We start from the raw sequence: 14,728 nt of genomic DNA on the forward strand, positions 1-14,728 counted from the left end.
TCAGGGAAGATGGGAGAAATGAAGAAGGTTCACCGGCGAAACTGGGAGAGACCTGAGAGAATGTATGTCAGTCACACGGGGAGGTCTTCCTTTAAGTGGGTTAACAGGTCTACTTTAATTACAAACCCACTATAAAGTGCTAACGAGGTGCTACTATACCCCATTCAACCTGGCTAGGAGCTTTGGGGATGTCAGTAACCAATGTTGGGGAGAATGCAAACAAGTGGGAACAATTTTCCATATTTTCTGGGAGTGTCCTTTGATGCAGCCATTCTGGAAAGAGGCCTTCCAATTCACATACGAATGCCAACAGAACCCAAAACGGCCCCATTATTACTAGAATGTAATTTAATTCCACTAAGATCTAGAGCATGGACTCGTCATTGTCTACTTGTAGCTCAGCTAGCTATCACCAGAAGATGGAAATCACCCCCACCCCCCAGCTCCACAGATGTACATGAGGTGACTGCTGATCATTACACTTAGGGAGATATTATTGCCAATGGGAGCCAAGCTAAATGCAGAGAGGTGGAGCCCCGCGGCGCTGCTTGTAGAATACAATCATATCAGTTTATATTCCCATTATACTATATATGAATAGTGTGTTATATGATGGCATGGACATACGGGGAGAGTTCTGCATATTGATGTGCTTTATAATTCCCCATGCTATCTGTCTCTCACAACGTAAAACCCAACAAAAATCATTTGAAAAAATAAATAAATACAATAAACAGGAGAAATGAAACAAAAGTAACCAACTTGGATGTCGGTCCAATGGTCTGATTGCCAGGGTCCCAGAAACAAAGGGATAGTGCATATACCTCAGGATATCCCCGTGGATTGACAACTAGGGTTGGTGCACCCCAAATTATAAAGGGTCCCTCAGAACACTCCCACCCCCTCTGATGTCACCCAGGAGGGTTGTGGTGGAGTCCGGCATCCCTTGTGGAGAAATGCTAATTCCCCATTCCAGCCATATCTCGGCATGAGGCCCTCCGACCGGGGATGTAGGCAGTCCTGATTTTGCACACGGTGTGAGCCCGGATGGTTTCAGACACACATATTCCCAGGTATGCGGTTCTGGACCTCAGTGCATGTCGATGTGTTTTACTTGGCTGGGCCACCTAATTCTGAAATGATTTCATATTGGGCTTCAGATGACCCAACAACATTGATTAAATCCAGGCAGCGCTTTAGCTGTGTGAAGTGAGGAAGGTGTCGCTCCACCCCAGCAGGGGGCATATTAGCATTCCCTTGTCATTAGCTAGTTTATGGCCAGTGGAACAAAGGGTTTCCTGTCCTCTTGGAGATCACAAGGCTGGCCAGATACAAGGGAGGGGAGGCTTGAAGCATCTTCCCCAGTATCCTGGCAAATTACAATGCTAGCTAACTAGATACAATGACCGCCATACTGGCAGCATACTGAATGGGCTGACATAACAATGTAACAGAGACACACAGAATGTCCGACAGCCTAAAGTCTCTGCATCACACTATCCATCTATCTAATAGCTATATATCTATCTACCTCACAGTATGCTCCTTTGCTGTTGCATTCAGTCCTGAGGTTCCTACCTCTCTGGACGTTCTGACTTCTTTGGCTACAAGGATTTACCTACGATTCCAAGAAACATCTAGGGAGGTTATGCAAGAAAGGAGATCAATCCGTCTGGCTCCTCGCTTCCAGAGACCACTTGTCTACCCACCAACCACTACTCAGTCTAGCAAGACTGAGCTTATGCCGGTGGATCGGCTCAGACTATCCGAGGAGTTGTATAAAGAATTTTTGCATGTATTGCAGTTCTCCAGGTCACCTTGTTCACACTTGTTCCCTCAAACCGGGAAACTCCTCCACCTAGGGCTGAAGGAGAGGCTAGCCTAGGTGAGGATTGCTCGTCTCTCAGGTTGAACTTACCTATAACCCTGGTTGTTTTCAATGTCCAGATTTCAGTGGTGGCCTTCCTGGAGTCTGTCTCTTCTGGTAATTTCCTTCAGCAAGCTTTGGCGAACCACCACCGGATTCCTGTCCGGCGTCTCGTAGTAACCACATTCAACGGCAGTACCCTCTCGGATATGATCCAGTTTGTCATGGAGCCGCTGGAGTTGAGGATTGGCACCCTCCATTCTGGGAGGATTTCCCTGCTGGTGCTTTCTGGGGCAACCAGCTCTCTACTCCTGGGTTTGCAGTGGCTACGATTACATAACCCCACCTTGGACTGGAGTATTGGTGAGGTATTAACCCTTTCCAATCCACTGTCTGACGTCTGAAGACATTCTGATTTGAAGGCTGTACAGCTCTGATGTCAGAAGACGTCTGGCAGGGTATCCTTACTGTAGATTACTGGCCTCTCTGTTGTCAGGGGCCTCTCCAGCATGTCCGATACCACAGTACTGGCTCTAGCCAGCAGATGGCGCCATTGTATAATGGCGGAAAGAGAAAGCCCCCTAGGAAACCCTGAATCCAAAATTGGATTGCAAAGGGTTAAGTTGGGGTAATACCTGCTATACCAAGTGCTTGCATCCTGTTCATCCTGTCCTCTAGGTCACTTATTATGGTTTTGTGGATGTCTTTGACAAGAAAGAGGCTGAATGTCTGCCACAGCATCGCCCCTATGATTGTCCTATTGAGCTGGTGCCTGGTTCTGTGCCTCCTCGAAGTAGAGTATACCCTCTTTCTCTGCCTGAGACCCAGACCATGGCTGAATATGTTAAGGACAACCTGGCCAAAGGGCTCATCCGTAAGTCCTTCTCCCCTGCCATGTACTTGGACGATATCCTGATTTTTTTCCTCGGATATACAATCCCAGCGGAGGCAGGTTCGCACAAAGCTCCAATGATTAAGAGAGAACCATCTGTTTGCTAAATTGGGGAAATGCATCTTCAAAAGTGAGTCGCTTTCCTTCTTGGGATACATTGTGGCCAAGCAGGATTTGGAGATGGACGCTGAGAAAGTCTCTGCAGTGTTGAATTGCCCTCGTCCCTCCAGCAATCCAATAATTCCTGGTCTTTGCGAACTATTATCTGCAGTTTATCCCGCACGTCTCCTCCCTGACTTCTCCCATCTCGGCTCCCACCCGTAAGGGAGCTGATGCCAAGCAGTGGTACCCAGAGACAGAGTCTGCTTTTCAAGCTCTAAATGTAGCCTTCTCGTCTCAGTCATATTCCACAGCAGTGCAGAATTACTCTATAGGGGACCAGGAGCTACTGGCCATAAAGATGGCTCTGGAATTTTGGCTGTATCTGCCGGAGGGAGCCTCACAGCCCATCATAATTTACACCAACCATAACAATCTGACGTATCTTCAGACCGCACAGCAGCTTAATCTCTGTCAAGCTCGACGAGCCTTGTTTTTCACACAGTTCGATTTTTATATTGTATATTCGGCCTTCCCACCACAATATTAAAGCGGACGCGCTATGCAGGCCATTTGACTGTAATGACAGAGTAAATTCTGCAATTTATCATTGAACCTGCCAGATTTGTGTCCGTAGCTCCTGTATGGGTCCAGGATATCCCGCCAGGGAAGACATTCGTGTCTGAGGCCAATAGGAGAGGTGTCCTATCCTGGGGTTACTGTTCCAAATTAGCTGGTCATTCTGGGCAACGCAAGACCAGCAAGTTAATTCCCCATTGGTACTGGTGGCCGTTGATGGTGGGGGATATCTGAGATTGTGTCTTCCTGCAGTTCCTGCACCCAGTATAAACCACAGAAACTGTGACCCGCAGGGCTCTTGTGTCCATTATCCATACCTGAGGCTCCATGGCAGCATTATGCCATGGACTTTATTACAGATTTACCTCCGTCCAATGGCTGTACTGTTATATGGGTAGTAGTGGACTGATTTTCTAAAATGGCCCATTTTGTGCCTCTGCCCAGTTTGCCGTTTGCCAGTCAACTTGCTGAGAAATTCATTAAACACATTTTCCGCCTCCACGGCTTTCCCAAGCATATTGTGTCTGATGTCTTTGTAAACTGATGGACTTATCATTAGACTTCTCTTCGGCTTATCACCCAGTCTAACGGCAGGTGGAGCGTACCAAGCAAATCCTGACCGGATATCTCTGCCATTTTACCAATGCCCACCAGGATGATTGGGTCAGCCTTCTGTCCTGGGCATAACCAGCACGTCAGCGACTCCATGAAGGCTTCTCCCTTCTTCATAGTATATGGGCATCAACCCAGAGTTCCCCTGCCAGTCTCCACCACTTCCAAGGTTCCAGCAGCAGCTTCTTCAGCAGAGAGCTTTGCCAAGATTTGGCAGGAGACCAAGGTTAATCTGGAGAGGTCAGTCGCTTCCATGAAGAGGTTTGCTGATTGCAGTCGTCGGTTCTCTCCACAGTTTGTCCCAGGGGATAAAATGTGGCTTTCCTCCAAACATATCAGGCTGAGAATCCCATCTTATAAGCTCGCCCCAAGATTTCTGGGTCTGTTCGAAGTGTTGGAGAGAATTAATTCTGTTGGTTACAGGCAAGCCTCAATTCATTACCAGCTTTCTCTTCTCTGACACTTGCCCTACAGTTTCTGCAGACCCCATTATATTCTTCTTTAGATATTCCTCCTCTTTCCATATTTTTCTTTCTCTTTAGCATGTGTACAAGTTCTGTGTTCATCCATCCCGGTCTCTTTAAATGCTTCCCATTCTTCCTTCTTTTAGGGATTGGTAATGATATATGACTGTTGCTACTAGTACTGGCCTGGGCACATGGCTACTGGCATTGGTACTTGACCTGGGCATACGGCTGGTGCCAACATTCTTACTGGCAGAAGATGTGGCATGGGTGTTTTCATCTTTACCTTGTACTCTCGTTTCTAGAGATGGAGACCTCAAAAGCACAAAAGTAAACTCTAAATATTACTGTATGGTAATACATAAAGAAGTTGTCACGGTTACACAAAGGGCTGTCTGATGTGTCAATCATTCTGCAAGCAGCTCAAAACGTAACCCCTTTAATTCGGAACACGAATATACCTGTAGCACTCCATTGTGCTGACATCTATGTATTACCAGTCAGGAGACACTTTATTCTGACAGTATATGAGTTTATTGTATTATGGTTCAGCACAAAGTGACCGGGTAAGAGTGAGCAATAACGTATGGTAGATATAGATTTAGTACATTCAATGGGAGGGCAGTTCTCTGTCACGTCTACTACTGAGATCTGGTGGCACTAGAGGACAGCAGTGGCATCGCTCTTGATAGGTGGTCTGGGTGTGGATCTAGCAGTCTAGGAAGTTGGACGCGACGCTCCCGGGGCTCGTGACCACCTTGGAGCATGGCGGAGGCATCACTCCTGGTAGATGGTCTGGGTATGGATTTAGCAGTTTAGGTAGTGGGGCGCAATGCTCTCGGGGCCACCTTGGAGGACGGCAGTGGCCTCACTCTTGGTAGATGGTCTGGGTGTGAATCTAGCAGTCTAGGAAGTGGGACACGATGCTCTAGGGGCTCAGAGCCACCTTGGAGGATGGTGGTGGCATCGCTATTGGTAGATGGTCTGGGTGTGGATCTAACAGTCTAGGAAGTGGGACACGATGCTCCCAAGACTCGGGGCCACCTTGGAGGATGACAGTGCCATCACTCTTGGTAGATGGTCTGGGAGTGGATCTAGCAGTCTAGAAAGTGGGACGCGATGCTCCCGGGACTCGGGGCCACCTTGGAGGACAGCAGTTCCTCTACATTCTTGTAGTGGAAGAAGGATGAACCATAGAAGAGATACAGCCCGTGACTGTTACACATGGCGGCGTCCAGCATAACGTGGATGATGGTCTGGTCTTCTCCACTGCATTTCCGAGTATTGAGATCCACCAGAGTGAGCTTGTTCCCTGTAAAAAAATGAAGGCTGGTCAGTGGATGCACACACAGGGGCGGATGGACTAATCCTGTCTACTTGTTAGACAGTGCAAACTTACATTAGTCTCAAAATATAATGACAGTGCCTCCTTCTGGATGATAAATCTGGAGATCTTTCAGGGACCTTTGTAGAATTTAAAACCACCTCTCAGTTGACATAGTTAATGCCAGTTTTTGGTGCACAGTAGAAACTAAGGCCAAGCCACTTCCTGTCTGAACAGAATCTTTCATATGAGCACACATTTAAAAATCAGGTGTTGTCTCAGGTGCACTTGATGCCACTAATAAAGGGCTTCATTAATTATATCAGGTGTGCTTGACATAAAACACATCAGATACCTGGACTGGCAAAGGCTTAGTTGACTGTGTAAGAGAGAAGAGTGCTGCCCCATTCTCCTCTTATTAGAGAAAAACACTATGGCTGTCCCTGATAAGCCCCAACCCAAGTGATGTCAGTTTATTAAGCCCTGTCCCTAAAGTGCAGAGGATAAGCTTGAACATTCTAGGTGTCCCAGGCACTATATGAAGGGCATAATGCTGCTCCATAGTGTGTGGGAGAGTGCAGAAACTGTTGACACAAGCTGAGGTGCTGCTGGGAGTGCTGTGAGCAGTGGGGGCTGTGGAAGTATCATCGGTAAGGGTGCAAAGATCTGCAAAGGAGATGGCACAAGATAGCAGAGGCCTGAACCCCTTGGAGCTCAGCAGGCACTGAATTGAGAGATCGGAGCCTGTCTCCTGCCCTGAGACCAGGGGGAAAGAGAGAACGTGATTCTGATATAAAGCCATGGATCAAGAACGTACAGGACTTCCAAAGGTTTAATGTCACTGAGCCGTAAGTGAGGCTAGTCTCAGTAAAGGAGTGCACACTACTAGGGACAATACGTTAGCAGGCCTGCTATAAGCAAGGGTTAGCATTGTGAACACTGGTATTGTGTAAAGGAGACATTGTGCTTGGACCCTGGGACCAGCTTTTACTAAAGAACTGCCTTTGGATGCTGAACAAGTTCTCCTGCATACCTAAGCCTTGCTCCCTGATCCTAGTTCTCTAGTTCCCACCTCCTGGTCCTGACCCCGCCTCTGTTTTTGATTGCACTTCCTATAAAAGTCTGGCCCTGCCACTCCCTTAGTACGAGATTATTCTATTGGCTCAAGGTTGACTCAGCCTTCCATCCTTCCGAGGTCAGTAAAATGAGATCCCAGCTTGGTGGGGGGTAATAAGTAATAATTACCTGGAAGCGCTGCGGAATAAGTTGGCGCTATACAAATGCCGAGATTTATTTATTTTTATTTGCCTGCTATTGCCACAAGACTTCCCGATACCAACTCCTGTTTTTTCCTCCTGACTATGTTACCCGCCTCATCAATTGTACTGCACCAAGACTCCCATTACAGATTCTTGGCTTCCATCTGACTACTCTCTAGTGCGCTGCATGGCTACTACCCCTGCGGCTCCTCTCCAGCTCCGGTAAGACGTTGAAGCAAGAGGCGGTTCTACGGAAACAGTTTAATTGTTTATCTAACCTTATGAATCGTCTCATTTTCATTCTTTTGTTTCTTAATAAATATTGTGTATTTTTTGTAACTCCTTCTGCTGTATTTTATCCTAAATCTGTGTTGTGATACCACTACCAGCAACACGTGGGCTAACTATAGAGAGAGAGAAGAGATCATTGCCTTGTACAAGCATCGAAAAAGATACAGCAAGATAGAAAGGGGCTGAATGTTCCTGAAAGCAGCTCACAAGCTCAAAGATACAGAAACACCTGGAGGTGGCAGAAAGAGGGTGTTATCACCAGCTGCCCTGAGGAGGCAAGTGGTCAACAACCCTCCAGTGACTGCAAAAGACCTGCAGCGAGATCTGGTGGCAGCAGCACTGAGGTTTCCATTGGCACAGTAAGGCTCATACAAAACACTGTAGGTTCTCATGCCAGAACTCCAAGACGTCACTTCTACTGACCCGCAAGACCAGAAACGTCAACTCCTATATGCTGAAAAACATATAAATAAGGCAAGAAGTTTTGGGACTCTGTTCTGTGGAACAATGAGACAAAACTGGAACTTTTCAGTTCTCTGGATCAGCAGTATGTCTGGAGTAAGAAGAATGAAGCAGATCTTAAAGAGAACCCCCTGCCTACAGTGAAGCATGGTGGTGGCTCGCTGATGATCTGGGGCTGTAAAAGTGTGTGGAGGACAAGATGGACTCCATCAGGTATCAGTAAGATGTCATGCCTTCTGTGAGGGAGCTGAAGGGCTGGCGTCATCAGACCTTCCAAAAGGATAAGGAACCCAAACAGACCTCACAGTCCACAAAGGCTTCAGAAGAAGTCCTGGAAGATTCCTGGGTGACCGTCACTTAGCCCCTTAGAAGATCTTTTGGTGGGATGTGAAGAAGGCATCTGCAGCACACACCCAAGCATATTAGTGACCTGGAAGCCGTTGTCCATGAGGAACTGGGTAAGACTCTTCAAGAACGCCATAAGTTTCAGAATGCAATAAGTGTATGTATTTGTTATCTAATTGGACTGTTGGCCCTTATATAAAAGACTAAAACCTATGCTTTGTAGTGCCGGTAACAAGAGGAGTCAATAGGAAGAACAGCAATACTAAATAATGTTAGCATAAAGATACAGGTAGTCTCCTCCTTTGATTAGTGCGAGGGATAGTCTTATCCAGGTCAAGTTCCTACACCGTATATACTACACCCCATCCAGGCCACATGTAATGGGTCTGCTCCCCTCAGCGACCTGTCCCCGATGCCTAATTGCAGATGGGACCATCATGCACATGTTCTGGGACTGCGGTGTCATGCGAGACTACTGGGGGGACATTCTTGTATTTATGGAATCTCACCTGGGGGCCCCGAGGATCATGCACCCTGGGGTGTGCCTCTTTGGGCTTGTTGGAGACCTACCAGTGGCAGTGGCAACCCGCACCTTATATAAGCTACTGTTTTTCTATGCTAAGAAGGTGATTTTGTTGAATTGGAAGCCCCCTGGTAGGCCGACCAGGAACGCATAGATCCAGGTGGTGAACTCTGTGCTTCCAATGTATAATTGACTTATATGGCATGGGGATGTCCTGAGAAGTTTGACAAAGTTTGGGGGGGGGGGGGGGGCTGGGTGAACTGTCCGGCAACAGCAGCAGAGATGCCTGCCTAGATACTGGGAATGGATATGGTGAGGGATACCCGCTGGAACCGATCTACTGTTTGGGCTAATCCTTCTTTTCTTTAAGAGTCGCGCAGGGTTGTCATTTAAGGGGGAAAGGTTAAAGTTTGGGGGAGGGGGGAGAGTGTTCTCTCTCTTTTTTTGTCCCCTTTTGTTTTTGTTTTGTCTTGTTTTTTTTTCTTTTTCTCCTGGTGTTTCGGGGCTCCGAGGCTAGGGGCCCTCCCTGGTTTGGGTTTGTTCCATTATGGGTAGCTGATAAATAAATGTGATAATGAGCAGCCAAGTATTATGTTTTATGAGAAATGCACACGAATATGCGAGGCACTCAGTGTTTTCACTTTTGTCTTTTTTTTCAGTTCTCATGTACTGTGATGTATCAGCAAGGTGTGCATTCTTTATGATGTCTGCTGCTTCTGTATATTTGTCTATTTTGGCTAAATAAACGTTCCTTTAAAAAAAGATACAGTTAGTCAACAGAAATAGCGTATAATGCGATAATAATACCCTGATTGCAGCTATTGTCTTGTCTAGATGAACCTTAAGAGCTTTGGGAGTTTTGTAGACATCAGTAAGCCTCATGATCGATAATGTTTGTAACCTTTGTGTGATAGCGCCCTCTTTCTTTCTGTATAACAACTGGCAATGTCTTGAGTTAAACAGAATCTCCTGTGGGTTCTCACAAGACGCGCCTTGATATAACATGGAGTGTTTTCATGGTATTGATAGATATTACTGGCTATCGTCTCATCACGGGCTTCCATATATACCTATTTGGCACCTGACTGCGAGGTCATCAGACCGGTACCGGTGTGGTCCGATAACACTGCTGTCTTGCCAAACATAATGTCTGCAACAGCTCATAACAGCAAAAGGGGCTCCACTAAGTACTAAAGATGCCAGTCATGAAGGAGGGTAGTTTTGCCTCGTAGATACTACCTGGTTATTATATATATATATATATATATATATATATATATATATATATATATATATATATATAATCTACACACTTACCTCTGATGAGATACAAATTACTGGAGTGCGGGCAGGTAAAGGCTGCATCTACCGCCGTCACCGTGGGCAACTCCCATTCTTCCTGTATGGTCTTTGGATACCCTGCAACCGGGATGTATATCTGATCTGTCAAGTAAACGATGATCTGGGAACCCTAATTGAGAGAGAGAGAGACAGTGGAGAGAAGTCATTCCTGTTCTCTAAATGTAGTCACTAAGTGACATACTGAATCCTGTGTGACGCATCACTACAGTAAAAGGATCCCATTCCCTCCTCACTGAGCTACCAGGATTGGCTGTCTCCCCTCTCACAGCAGATCCCCCTCCGATCCGCCCTCTTCTTTTTACTGATTGAGAAGGTTTGTGATTACGTGAAGAAGAAGATACTGCTGTAAGCCAATTAGATGCTGGACATGCTACTGCATTGTGCTGAAGAGTTATAATGACAACCAGACTGTAATAAAGATGTGGAGGATGTTGGTTTGCTTATCAACGAGACACCACAGATCATCTCTGTAAGACCACAAAACCTACAGTCTCTGCAGCTAACATTGAATCATAGAATGGTAGAGTTGGAAAGGACCTTGGGTCATCGGATCCAACCCCCTGCTCAGTGCAGTATCACTAAATCATCCCAGGCAGATACTTGTCCAGCCTCTAATGACTTCCATTGAAGGAGAACTCCCCACCTCCCTTGTCAACCTGTTCCACTCATTGATCCCCCTCACTGTCTAATATCTAATCTATGTCTCCTCCCTTTCAGTTTCATCCCATTGCTTCTAGTCTTTCCTTGTATAGATGAGAATAGGGCTGATCCCTCTGCACTGTGACAGCCCTTCAGATATTTGTAGACCGCTATGAAGTCTCCTCTCAGCCTTATCTTCTGCTAAACATTCCCAGATCCTTTAACCGTTCCTCATAGGAGATGATTTGCAGACCGCTCACCATCCTGGTTAGCTAAGTGTTCCCTCACCATCTCTCAGCTTACAGATAGCCTGCATTCTTTTATTCCCCCTATAGCACAGGGAAGATCAGTTGAGGTTACATCTACTTTCTGAGAGAAAACAGATATAAAATAGGAATTTAAAATTTCAGCCTTCTCAACATCATTCTTAACCAATTCACCATTTTCATCTTGTAAGCATCCAATAGCATCTGTGACTTTTCTTTTGCTTTTGAACCCCAAATCCTTTTTTATTGCTTTTGGCCTCTCTTACAAGCCTCAGTTCATTATCAGCTTTTGTTCTTCTGACACTCTCCCTACAGTTTCTGCAGACCCCATTATATTCTTCTTTAGATATTCCCCCTCTTTCCATTTGATAAACATATTTTCTTCCTCTTTAACATGTACAAGTTCTGTGTTCCTCCATCCGGGTCTCTTTAAATGCTTCCCATTCTTCCTTCTTTTAGGGATTGGTAACGATTGTGCTTTGAGAATCTCATTTCACAATATTTCCCCAATCTTCTTGGACATTTCTGTCCTTAAGAACATCCGGCCATTGGATTCTTCCCATCGTCTTTCTGAGTTCATTAAAGTCTGCCTTTCTGAAATCCAACCTTGAGGTCTGAGTCTTCTCAGGTCTTCCTCCCTTCGTTATCCAAATTTCAAGGATAGCAATTGGATAGAATAATTGTTGATTCGTCAACACTGAACACTAAAGTTTCCTCATGAATCTTTGCATGGCCTTTCAGCAGATGTGTTTCAGGTGTCGGGCTTGGGGATGAACATTCCCATAAGATCTTCACCATGGATGGTCTTATTACTTGGTGTACAGCCTGTCCTCAATGATCTCATATCTGACCCTGTTTGTGGCCACATCCACTTCTTCAGCCGTCCCTCACGGGAGCGCGGTAATTTGCTAATTTGGGAGTGAAATAAAAAAATAATGGACTTGTAAAAACTTTATTTTATATTTTATTTACATTGAACAGTAGTGGAATTTACAAATTATTTGGTTTTAAATATTGTATCTGGCAAATGTTGACCTTCGCTCTCCACACACTGCTGCATACGTTGCATTGCAATGATCGAGTGGTTATTTGAAAAATACGCTTCAACACAAAATGAACGCTCGTCACGTGTCCACTGCATGATGGCAACTGAAAAGCAGCTGCAGACAAACTTCCCGTCAGCCACTGTAAGCAACACCCACTCTCCCCTCTCTTCGACCAACAGCGCTGCCACAACCTGCAACTCAAAAAAGCAACACCCTGGAAGACCTAAGGAACAATATTGACGCTGAGATTGCCAGAATACCAGTCGACATGCTTGAAAGAGTGCATGAGAACTTCAGAAAACGTATGCAGCAGTGTGTGGAGAGCGAAGGTCAACATTTGCCAGATACAATATTTAAAACCAAATAATTTGTAAATTCCACTACTGTTCAATGTAAATAAAATATAAAATAAAGTTTTTACAAGTTCATTATTTTTTTATTTCACTCCCAAATTAGCAAATTACCGCGCTCCACCCTGTATATGCCAACTCCTTCCAGCAGACCATGTCAACGACCCACAATAGTGGCACCAACACACCTGAATAAAATACATCCGGTTCTTATAGGTGAAAGCGGCGTCCACGACTCCATCCAGGTTTCTCCAGTTGTGATTGAGACGCCAGGGGTGCCAGCCATCCTTCCTGCTGTCCAACCGAAAGTAGACACCCCCTGGAATGAAGAAGGGTATAACGGGTTAGTGAAGCTGATGACCCATAGAGGGCCAATTTCCCTCACCTACTCCCCACTCAGAGTATCCATGTGGATCACTACACAAGCCCAGTCCTCCCATCCCAAAGGTCCAAGGAGTCACCTCGGAAGGCGTAGGTGCGAGAATTGTCATCAGAGCTGAAAGCCTCGAAAGATCTGTTGCTGCAACGATCCATGATGGACATTAGGGTTGCGTTCTGCTGGACGCCATGTGCATGTCCTGGGAGGAGGAATAAAACATTAGGTCCCGAGACTGGTGCCATATGGGTCAGTTTACAGTAAAGTGTGACAGCCACATGCGTAACATATCTATGATGAAGGCCGGCACTGCATGGATCTGATGTCCCAGAAGGCCAAAATCCTGCATCTGAGTTGAGGTTATCCATACCTCAGTATCTCATTGGCCATGCAGTGCAGGGTCCTACAGTACCTCCCCGACCTGCAGAGGTTGCTTTGGTCTGATTTATTTATACATCGCCTGCTGCTTTACATGGCCTGATAAGATTATTTTGTTTGTATTCACTGCAGGTCGGGAGTGGAACTTTTCCTGCTTGTGGAGAAAACTGAGTAAGCCAAAGGAAATTTATAAGCTGTACTATGTGCTTCTGGGAAATTGGGTGTTACCTCTATCCTTGTACCCCAGAAACTCACCTCTCCCTGGACACCTGACAAAGTAATCTCTGATGTCCAGCGGCTGCGGGGACAGAACCTGCCCAGTCACTGGATCGAATCGGGTAAAGTTGTTGCCATTGAAGCAGTAATATCTCTCCTTCCACCTGGCGGCTGCGGTGCAGGTCCCGAGGCCGGCCCATTGACGCTGCTTTACTGCAGGCTTCTCATCATGGCTGTAGGTATACACAGTGTCACCTGGAAGAGAGAGGACAGATACGGCTCAGTGGTGCACCATTCACCTCAGGGAGAGTCACTTGCCTCCCAACCATCATGGATTCTGCAGGACAGTTCTGGATTTGGGACGCTGTTCCTCAGTCCCAGGCCAGGCAGAAAGAGTCATGTCCTGCCTTTACCCCAACAAGCATTTAACGCGCCGCTGCTGTCATCAGTGCAACCACTCCCTTGGCATCTGTGTTCCTGCATGCAGACACCGGTGGAGAGGTCAGAGGTGACACTAATTACAGTAGTTGCGCTGCTGCCACTGGAACGGGGCTACAAGTGAGTTAAATGTTTGTCGGATGGGGGAGAGTCAGTATTAAGACTGGGGCAACTAAGAGGGTCCCTATTACTACTGAGGCCACTGGGTGGCACTATTACTACTGGGACTACTATGTTGGTCAGCGTTAGTACTGGGACCATTATGGGGATACTACTCCCACTGGGGCGACTAACAGGGTCACAGTTACCATTGAGGCCATGGTAAGTCCCCTGGTGCAAGCACTGAGTCATGACTGACTCCTAGGGTGACATCACACTGTGACATTTTCTTGGCAGACTGTTTTTGCAGGGTGGTTTGCTATTGCCTACCCCAGTCATCTTTTACCCCCCAGCAAGCTGGGTACTCATTTTACTGACCTCGGATGGAAGGTTGAGTCAGCCTTCCACCTGTGATTGAACCTACAACCTTCAGGTCATGAGCGAGAGCATTTCAGGTCGTGACCGTGAGCATTTCTCCTGCCTTAACACTGTGCACCACACAAGGCCATTAAAGGGGTCACTATTCCTGTAAGGGGGTCATTGAGGGACATTATTACTGGGTCATTGAAGGGAACTATTATGGAATACAGAAGGAGTGGCCTGCCATAAAAAGTTGCCACTACAGTTGTCTCTCTTTTCATTGTTCAAAAGCTGGGAGGTATGAGAGCCATATTTTTATGCTGTTCAGCCTCTCATTAAGTAGTGAGCCAGTACTGGAACTACTTGGTAATGCTAACATCCAAGGGAGACTGTGTCACATATCTATATGTTTACTGTATTTGTTTATGTGTGAATCTCTGCCTTATCACGGAGGCTGGGGCATCCCCTATTGTCAGTCAGC

At 46.2% G+C, this 14,728-nt stretch overlaps 1 protein-coding gene across 1 annotated transcript in view; it reads right to left on the reverse strand.

Annotated features, from left to right (window-relative positions):
• Positions 1-5,030: 5,030 nt before the first annotated feature.
• LOC136591937 (hemopexin-like) overlaps positions 5,031-14,728 on the reverse strand; it is a 58,042-nt gene continuing 48,344 nt past the window's right edge. The window contains exons 6-10 of the mRNA XM_066588560.1: positions 13,390-13,605; positions 12,842-12,958; positions 12,569-12,699; positions 10,035-10,188; positions 5,031-5,825 (exon numbers count right to left, since the gene is read on the reverse strand). Coding sequence (XP_066444657.1) covers positions 5,608-5,825; positions 10,035-10,188; positions 12,569-12,699; positions 12,842-12,958; positions 13,390-13,605 — 836 coding nt within the window. The 3' untranslated portion in view covers positions 5,031-5,607. The remainder of the gene's footprint in view (positions 5,826-10,034; positions 10,189-12,568; positions 12,700-12,841; positions 12,959-13,389; positions 13,606-14,728) is intronic.

Source organism: Eleutherodactylus coqui, chromosome 1 (genome assembly GCF_035609145.1).
Source record: "Eleutherodactylus coqui strain aEleCoq1 chromosome 1, aEleCoq1.hap1, whole genome shotgun sequence".
NCBI classification, from domain to species: Eukaryota; Metazoa; Chordata; class Amphibia; order Anura; family Eleutherodactylidae; genus Eleutherodactylus; species Eleutherodactylus coqui.